Source organism: Anoplopoma fimbria, chromosome 1, assembly GCF_027596085.1.
Source record: "Anoplopoma fimbria isolate UVic2021 breed Golden Eagle Sablefish chromosome 1, Afim_UVic_2022, whole genome shotgun sequence".
In the NCBI taxonomy this organism is placed as follows: Eukaryota; Metazoa; Chordata; class Actinopteri; order Perciformes; family Anoplopomatidae; genus Anoplopoma; species Anoplopoma fimbria.
Genome location: NC_072449.1, coordinates 627,501 through 637,500, shown reverse-complemented (window position 1 = coordinate 637,500; position 10,000 = coordinate 627,501). Strand labels below are relative to the sequence as shown.

At 42.3% G+C, this 10,000-nt stretch overlaps 2 protein-coding genes across 2 annotated transcripts in view; both read left to right on the top strand.

Annotated features, from left to right (window-relative positions):
* rnpepl1 (arginyl aminopeptidase like 1) overlaps positions 1–6,402 on the top strand; it is an 11,203-nt gene extending 4,801 nt beyond the window's left edge. The window contains exons 4-11 of the mRNA XM_054596665.1: positions 50–166; positions 240–475; positions 639–755; positions 1,849–1,961; positions 2,188–2,296; positions 2,837–3,064; positions 3,712–3,854; positions 4,829–6,402. Of these exons, the coding sequence (XP_054452640.1) occupies positions 50–166; positions 240–475; positions 639–755; positions 1,849–1,961; positions 2,188–2,296; positions 2,837–3,064; positions 3,712–3,854; positions 4,829–5,269 (1,504 nt within the window). The 3' untranslated portion in view covers positions 5,270–6,402. The remainder of the gene's footprint in view (positions 1–49; positions 167–239; positions 476–638; positions 756–1,848; positions 1,962–2,187; positions 2,297–2,836; positions 3,065–3,711; positions 3,855–4,828) is intronic.
* Positions 6,403–7,357: 955 nt separating this feature from the next.
* Positions 7,358–10,000, top strand: part of LOC129088993 (segment polarity protein dishevelled homolog DVL-3) — a 16,945-nt gene continuing 14,302 nt past the window's right edge. The window contains exon 1 of the mRNA XM_054596300.1: positions 7,358–7,728. Coding sequence (XP_054452275.1) covers positions 7,568–7,728 — 161 coding nt within the window. The 5' untranslated portion in view covers positions 7,358–7,567. The remainder of the gene's footprint in view (positions 7,729–10,000) is intronic.

Sequence of the window (10,000 nt, the reverse complement as noted above, 5' to 3'; positions counted from 1 at the left end):
TTATATATATTTGTTGTTTTTGTTTATATGTCTGCATGCTGTCGTCCAGGAGTCGAGTGTGGGCGGAGCCATGTCTGTTGTCGTGTGCCGTGAAGAAGCTGGGGGGCAGCGTGGAGCGCTGGCTGGGTGTAGCTGAGGATCTGTTCGGTCCGTACCTGTGGGGCAGGTGAGTCTGGAGTCCTGGAGGTTCCACAGCGTGACGATTAAAGCATGTGAGTAACCATGACGACGGCCCTCAGGTGTGACATCGTGTTCCTCCCACCCTCCTTCCCCATCGTTGCCATGGAGAACCCCTGCCTCACCTTCATCATCGCCTCCATCCTGGAGAGCAGCGAGTTCCTGCTGATAGACGTCGTCCACGAGATCGCTCACGGCTGGTTCGGCAACGCCGTCACCAACGCCACCTGGGAGGAGATGTGGCTGAGCGAGGGGCTGGCCACCTACGCCCAGCGACGCATCACCACCGAGGCCTACGGTAAGAGTACTGCTGCTAGTACTGCTAGTACTACTAGTACAACTAGTAGTACTAGTAGTACTAGTACTACTAGTACCTCCAAAGCTTATGGTAAGAGTACTGCTACTACTACTACTACATGCTGTTACTTATAGTACTTGTACTGTAACCCCCCCCTCTTTAGGTGAGGCGTTCACTTGTCTGGAAACGTCCGTACGATTGGACGCTCTGCACAGACAGCTACGTCTCCTTGGAGACAACAACCCTGTGAGCAAACTGCAGGTCAAGTTTGAGCCAGGTAGCACACACACACACACACACACACACACACACACACACACACACACACACACACACACACACACACACACACACACACACACACACACACACACACACACACACACACACACACACACACACACACACACACACACACACACACACACACACACACACACACACACACACACACACACACACACACACAGACACACACACACACACACACACACACACACACACACACACACACACAGAGACACACACACACACACACACACACACACACACACACACACACACACACACACACACACACACACACAGAGACACCTGTCCACACACACACAGAGACACAGTTTGTTTTGTAAAGTGACATTGTCCTCCCTGTCCCCCCTGTCCCCTGTCCCCCTGTCCTCCCTGTCCTCCCTGTCCCCCTGTCCTCCCTGTCCTCCCCCCTGTCCTCCCTGTCCCCCCTGTCCTCCCTGTCCCTCCCCCCTGTCCCCCTGTCCTCCCTGTCCTCCCTGTCCCCCCTGTCCCCCCTGTCCTCCCTGTCCCCTGTCCCCCCCTGTCCTCCCTGTCCCCCTGTCCTCCCTGTCCTCCCTGTCCCCCCCCCTGTCCTCCCTGTCCTCCCCTGTCCCCCTGTCCCCCCCTGTCCCCCCTGTCCTCCCTGTCCCTGTCCCCCTGTCCCTGTCCCCCCTGTCCCTGTCCCCCTGTCCTCCCCCCCTGTCCCCCTGTCCTCCCTGTCCCCCTGTCCCTGTCCTCCCTGTCCCCTCCCTGTCCTCCCTGTCCCCCTGTCCCCTGTCCCCCTGTCCTCCCTGTCCCCCTGTCCTCCCTGTCCTCCCTGTCCCCCTCCCCCTCCCTGTCCCCCTGTCCCCCTGTCCTCCCCTGTCCCCCTGTCCCCCTGTGTCCTCCCTGTCCCCCTGTCCTCCCTGTCCCCCTCTCCCCCAGGTGTGTCCCCCTGTCCTCTCTGATGAATCTCTTCACTTATGAGAAAGGCTTCTGTTTCCCTGTCCTCCCTGTCCTCCCGTATTTGTCTCAGCTGAGTGGAGTCCTCCCGTCCCCCTGAGACGTCCTCCCGACTGTTTCCTGAGGGTCAGTACACACTCCAGTACATGTATACATAAATACACGTATGATGAATCTCTTCACTTATGAGAAAGGCTTCTGTTTCGTTGCGTATTTGTCTCAGCTGAGTGGAGACGTATTCGACTGTTTCCTGAGGGTCAGTACACACTCCAGTACATGTATACATATACATATATATATATATATATATATGTATATATATATATATATATATATATATATATATATATATATATATATATATATATGTATATATATATATATATATATATGTGTATATATATATATATATATGTGTATATATATATATATATATATATATATATATATATATATATATTATATATGTAGTGTTTTTTCAGGACTACATCTCGGAGTTCAAGTTTAAAAGCGTGGTGGCTCAGGATCTCATCGACTACTTCCTGAGATATTTCCCTGAACTGAAGGACGCTGCTGTCGCCCAGAGAGAGGGTGAGGGGGGGGGGGTGGGGGGGGGTCAGACATGAATGACATATGTAGTTATGGAACAAGCCAGTAAAGGGAGTCCTAAGAAGTAAAAGTACTCACTATAATGAATGTCATATATATTATATATTAAAGTATTATATATTATGTATTATATAATATATAATATATATTATATCATATATAATACTTTAATATATAATATATAATATTATATAGTATGTATTATATATTATATATTACAGTATAATATATTACAGTATTATGAGTATTTTAATTTAGCAGTTCGTCGAATTGGAGATACTTTGTGTACTACTGCGTAGATTAGTAGTACAGTACACACATCAAGTTTTTATGGAAAAAGTAACTAATATAAATGTAGTACAGGAAAAAGTACAATATTAGTAATATATTTAATAAATGTATATAAAGTATTAGTACCTCAGTGTAATGTACCTAGTAGTATTGCAGTACTGTGAGTCAGTACATGAATGAGCTGTAACCCCCCGTCAGACTGTGACATCACTTCCTGTCCCCGGCCCTCAGGTCTGGAGTTTGAGCGCTGGCTCAGCGGGTCTGGACCTCCTCTGTTTGAGCCCGACCTGTCAGCAGGGGGCGCTCTGACCCGGCCCGTCCAGGACCTGTGTGACCTTTGGAGGACCGGCCTGACCCCCGACCAGAAGACCCTGGAGACCTTTGACCTCTCAGCCTGGAGCACCTTCCAGATCGTCCTGTTCCTGGACCGCATGCTGGACCTGTCCCCCCTGCCCCAAGGTACCAGTACTAATACTATTAATACTACTAATACTACTAACTAATACTACTAATACTACTTATACTTCAGTTACCTCATTATGTATACAAACATCGAGCAGAAAGGAAATGTTGAAATGAAAATAGAATATGAAATACTGTTGCAGCATAAGTAGTCATTTATGTAGACTACATAATCAAACACTGTCTCTCCTCCTGTCTGTCTGTCCTCCTGTCTTCCTGTCTGTCTGTCCTCCTGTCTGTCTGTCTGTCCTCCTGTCTGTCTCTCCCCTGTCTGTCTGTCCTCCTGTCTGTCTCTCCCCGTCTGTCCCCGTCTGTCTGTCTTTCCGTCTGTCTGTCTGTCCTCCTGTCTGTCTGTCTGTCCTCCTGTCTGTCTGTCTGTCTGTCTGTCTGTCTGTCTGTCCTCCTGTCTGTCTGTCTGTCTGTCTGTCTGTCTGTCTGTCTGTCTGTCTGTCTGTCTGTCCTCCTGTCTGTCCTCCTGTCTGTCCTCCTGTCTGTCTCTCCCCGTCTGTCTGTCTCTCCGTCTGTCTGTCTGTCCTCCTGTCTGTCTGTCTGTCCTCCTGTCTGTCTGTCTGTCTGTCTGTCTGTCCTCCTGTCTGTCCTCCTGTCTGTCCTCCTGTCTGTCTCTCCCCTGCCTGTCTGTCCAGATGTGATGTCCAGCCTGTCTTCCTGTTACTCGTGTCTCTTTGATGGCCTGAACGCTGAGGTTCAGATCCGGTGGCTTCAGATGGTTGTGAGGAACTCCTTCTACCCGGAGCTGCCTCGAGTCCGAGCCTTCCTCCACAAACACGTGAGAACGCAGGACACGCAACACAAAGAGTACCTCTACTGCAGCACTGACATATACATCTAGAGGCTGACCTCCTCTGTTTGTCTGTCCAGGTTTTGTATCATGGGTAGTGTTTTAGGGCGGGGCGTCATGGGTAGTGTTTTAGGGCGGGGCATCATGGGTAGTGTTTTAGGGGCGGGGCATCATGGGTAGTGTTTTAGGGGCGGGGCATCATGGGTAGTGTTTTAGGGGCGGGCATCATGGGTAGTGTTTCAGGGCGGGGCGTCATGGGTAGTGTTTCAGGGCGGGGCGTCATGGGTAGTGTTTCAGGGGCGGGCGTCATGGGTAGTGTTTTAGGGGCATGGGGGGCGTCATGGGTAGTGTTTATGGGTGTGTTTAGGGCGGGGCGTCATGGGTAGTGTTGGGTAGTGGGCGGGGCGTCATGGGTAGTGCGGGGCGGGGCGTCATGGGTAGTGTTTTAGGGGCGGGGCGTCATGGGTAGTGTTTTAGGGGCGGGGGCATGGGGCGTCATGGGTAGTGTTTTAGGGGCGGGCATGGGTCATGGGTAGTGTTTTAGGGCGGGGCGTCATGGGTAGTGTTTTATGGGGTGTTTTAGGGGGCGTCATGGGTAGTGTTTTAGGGGGGCGTCATGGGTAGTGTTTAGGGCGGGCGTCATGGGTAGTGTTTTAGGGCGGGGCGTCATGGGTAGTGTTTTAGGGCGGGGCGTCATGGGTAGTGTTTTAGGGCGGGGCGTCATGGGTAGTGTTTTAGGGCGGGGCGTCATGGGTAGTGTTTTAGGGGCGGGGGCATGGGTAGTGTTTTAGGGGCGTCATGGGTAGTGTTTTAGGGCGGGGGCATGGGTAGTGTTTTAGGGGGGGCGTCATGGGTAGTGTTTTAGGGCGGGGCGTCATGGGTAGTGTTTTAGGGCGGGCGTCATGGGTAGTGTTTTAGGGCGGGGCATCAGGTGTCAACCTGTCACTGTTTCCTCTCTGCAGACGTCCAGGATGTACACGGTGCCGCTGTATGATGACCTGGTTGCCGGGGTGATGAAGTGTGTTGCCGTGGAGATTTTCAACCAGACTCAGCGCCGCCTGCATCCGAACCTCAGACGGACGTTACAGCAGATCCTTTTCCAGACCAGCTCCGCCCCGACCAATCAGAACAGCCCTGCTCTGTCCATCCTACCCCCTCCCCCTTCCCACAGCCGCAGCCCGCAGCCACGGCAACCGCCTCCACTGCTGCCGGGACGACCGCCGCCACGGCAACCGCCTCCGCTGCTGCCGGGACGACCGCCGCCATCGCTCTGCGGGACGTCAACGTCTCCGCGTGACGTCCACAGAAGTCTGAAAAACAGGAAGTTCACTCCAGAGAATTTAAAGTCGTGGCAGGAAGTGGATTCTGACGAGGAGGGGGGGCTCCACGCTGCTGATTTATGATGATCATGTGACTGATCATGTGATTTTTAAGGACAACTGCAGCTCAAATCAACACGACATGTTCTCCAGTTCATCAGGTCCTTTAAACTCTGAGCTGCTCAAACCGAGGCCGACGCCCCTGGTCGTCTGATTGGACGTCAGTGAGACGGGTCGTCTGATTGGACGTCAGTCTTTTTTTTAACTGACCACAGTGGAACGTGTTCCAGTGGTGATGTCATCAGATTATGGATCGTCTTCATTGATTTAATCAGATTATTGATTGATGTTTGATCTCAACAGTCTGGAGGCTCGTTTCTGAACGTTTCAGTATTTAATTCGTTTTTTTCATCCGTTAACTCCGTTAACTTATTGATTACTCTATTGATTTATTTTTACCGTTTGGTCGATTTGGTCGATATAACAACATTCAGAGGTTTCTTCAGACTTCAGTCTTTGACTCATTGATCTCTGGCTCATTGAGGAGTCACGCTGAGCTGAGATCAGTTTATATTCATGATGCTGAGATCAGAACATGTCTGACACACCTGTCAGACATGATGCATTCACTGTCGCCCTGTCTCCGTCGTTGTTTCTGCTTTTTTCCAGCAGAACTAGTTTTAATAACTATAACTAATAATAACTTAACATCATGTAGCTGAAAACTAACGAGCGTCTCCAGATTCTTCTTCAGCTCAGAGACTCTGTGATGTTTAACTTCTACCTCCGGATTCTGACTGACGCCAACAAGCCTGCAGTCCTCCACCCAGGGCTCCACCCGCACATGAGTCCTCGGGTCACGTGACTCTGCATTAACCCTAGAAACCAGCAGACTTCCACCTGAGTGGCCTTAACGCTGCGTTCGCTGCCGCTGGGAGCTGAGAGGTTCAGTTTAAAGTCTTTTCTTCTTCAGCAGCAATAAAAGCAGCAGGATGACGAACCTTCACCTCAGATCCTCTCTGGACCCGATCGCTCTGATCAGATACTGATCAGATACTGATCAGATACTGATCAATAAAGAAAACAAGATTTTATTTATGTATTTTGGCACAAAAAATGATTTGAAGCTGGAATGTCCCACTGTCCAAAGCTGTCAGTGAACACCTCTTCACAGAAAGTTTGTAATGAATGTTGGACTACAAATAAACACGTGGAACTACAAATTGTTTGGTGGGTCTTTGAAGAACCTTTAAGGGGTTTCAGACGGGTTTAAGGAGGATTCTTCAGATCCAAACATTTATTTTGAAGGGACACTCTGCTGCCTGACAAACAATTTCTAATATTTCACAATAAAATCTCACAACAGCAGCTTCCGATTTAAATTAAGGTGACGAATCAATTATCTGCTTTTATTTTTGAAAGATTTCAATAAAAGCTGGAAATGTAAAGTAGTTTTAATAAAACATACACAGGTTTCTTCATGACGTAGTTTTAATAAAACATAAAGGTTTCTTCATGACGTAGTTTTAATAAAACATACACAGGTTTCTTCATGACGTAGTTTTAATAAAACATACACAGGTTTCTTCATGACGTAGTTTTAATAAAACATACAAAACGTAGTTTTAATAAAACATAAACAGGTTTCTTCATGACGTAGTTTTAATAAAACATACACAGGTTTCTTCATGACGTAGTTTTAATAAAACATACACAGGTTTCTTCATGACGTAGTTTTAATAAAACAAACAGGTTTCTTCATGATGTAGGTTTCTTCATGACGTAGCTTTAATAAAACATACACAGGTTTCTTCATGACGTAGACTTCACTCCACTGCTTCTGAAGGTCTCTAATCATTAATGTTATTCATAATTATAATATTGATTCATATTGATACTCTGATGTGAGCAGCACCACCTCCTCTGCTTAATGTCAGGACATGAATCTGGGGCCTTTTATTTTGAAGGGCTTAACCAGAAGTGTATTGTTGATGCTTTTATGTTGAAGGTGTTTTCCGGAGGAGACTGAGAGCATCAGAGAGCCGCAGCATCTGGACCAGAGAGGACCAGGACCAGAGACAGGACCAGGACCAGCATCTGGACCAGAGACAGGACCAGGACCAGCATCTGGACCAGGACCAGGACCAGCATCTGGACCAGAGAGGACCAGGACCAGAGACAGGACCAGCATCTGGACCAGAGACCAGGAGGACCAGGACCAGGACCAGAGACCTGCAGCATCAGGACCAGAGACCAGGAGGACCAGCATCTGGACCAGGACCAGGACCAGGAGGACCAGCATCTGGACCAGGACCAGAGACAGACAGACAGACAGGTGCCTGTCTCCCTCTCCCCCCCCGTGCCGGGCCGTGCCGGGCCAGCATGGAGGAGACCCGCGTCATCTACCACCTGGAGGACCAGGAGACCCCCTACCTGATCCGGATCAGCGTGCCCGCGCAGCGCGTCACCCTGGCGGACTTCAAGCAGGTCCTGAACAAACCCAACGTCCGGTTCTTCTTCAAGTCCGTGGACGACGAGATCGGGTGAGTCACGTGATGACGTCAGCACGGTGACGTCACCAGCAGTGCTGTTGTTGTTGTTGGGAAATGACCACAAAATATATAAATACTGCAGGGAAATGAATTATTAGTTATTAAATCAAAATATTAGTTATTAAATCAAAATATTAGTTATTAAATCAAAATATTAGTTATTAAATCAAAATATTAGTTATTAAATCAAAATATTAGTTATTAAATCAAAATATTAGTTATTAAATCAAAATATTAGTTATTAAATCAAAATATTAGTTATTAAATCAAAATATTAGTTATTAAATCAAAATATTAGTTATTAAATTAAAATATTAGTTATTAAATTAAAATATTAGTTATTAAATCAAAATATTAGTTATTAAATCAAAATATTAGTTATTAAATTAAAATATTAGTTATTAAATCAAAATATTAGTTATTAAATCAAAATATTAGTTATTACATTAAAATATTAGTTATTAAATTAAAATATTAGTTAATAAAATTAATTATTAGTTATTAAATTAAAATATTAGTTATTCAAATAAAATATTAGTTATTACATTAAAATATTAGTTATTAAATTAAAATATTAGTTAATAAAATTAATTATTAGTTATTAAATCAAAATATTAGTTATTCAAATAAAATATTAGTTAATAAATTAAAATATTAGTTAATAAAATTAATCATTAGTTATTAAATTAAAATATTAGTTATTCAAATAAAATATTAGTTATTCAAATAAAATATTAGTTAATAAAATGAATGATTAGTTATTAAATTAAAATATTAGTTATTAAATCAAAATATTAGTTAATAAATTAAAATATTAGTTAATAAAATTAATTATTAGTTATTAAATTAAAATATTAGTTAATACAATTAATTATTAGTTATTAAATTAAAATAGTAGTTATTCAAATAAAATATTAGTTATTCAAATAAAATATTAGTTAATAAAATAAAATAGTAGTTATTAAATTAAAATATTAGTTAATAAAATAAAATATTAGTTATTAAATTAAAATAAAATATTAGCTAATGAAATAAAATAAAATCTTTAAATATTATTGAACAAAGTAAAAGCTTGGAGAGTAAGATAAACTCAGTAAGGGCCCTTTAGTGGCTGTTCTGGAGCTTTCTATCACAGAAGTTCTGTCTCTAAACGATCCAGATTAAAGTGTCTCTGATGTTTAATCTGGGATCAGATCAGCTCTCAGTGATCTGAGTGTAAGCTCCTGGTCCACATTCATTCATATGAACATATATACATATATACATATATACATATACACATATATACACATATATACACATATACACATATATACACATATAAACATATACACATATAAACACATATACACATATAAACATATACACATATACACATATACACATATATACATATACACATATATACATATATACATATACACATATACACATATATACATATACACATATACACATATACACATATACACATATATACACATATAAACATATTTACATATACACATATACACATATACACATATATACATATACACATATACACATATACACATATACACATATATACATATACACATATACACATATACACATATATACACATATACACATATATACACATATACACATATATTTACATATACACATATACACATATATACATATACACATATACACATATACACATATACACATATATACATATACACATATACACATATATACATATACACATATACACATATACACATATATACATATACACATATACACATATATACATATACACATATACACATATATACATATACACATATACACATATATACATATACACATATACACATATATACATATACACATATATACATATACACATATACACATATATACATATATACATATACACATATACACATATATACATATATACATATATACACATATATACATATATACACATATATACATATATACACATATACACACATATAAACATGTATATATATATATATCTACTTAGAAACATTATGAACTCATTATTTAGTCGACTCTTTAATAAAACAGATATTCGAACGACTTTTGAATAAATAACAAAATTAAAGACACACGTTTACACTTTTATTACAGTTTTATTTATAAATATCTGTAGAATATCAAACATTTGATTAAAGATATTATTTACATTTACAGACAAACATAGACATTCAGTGAATAATATGAATCTACTCTTCATGTCATAATTTATAACATTTCTCTG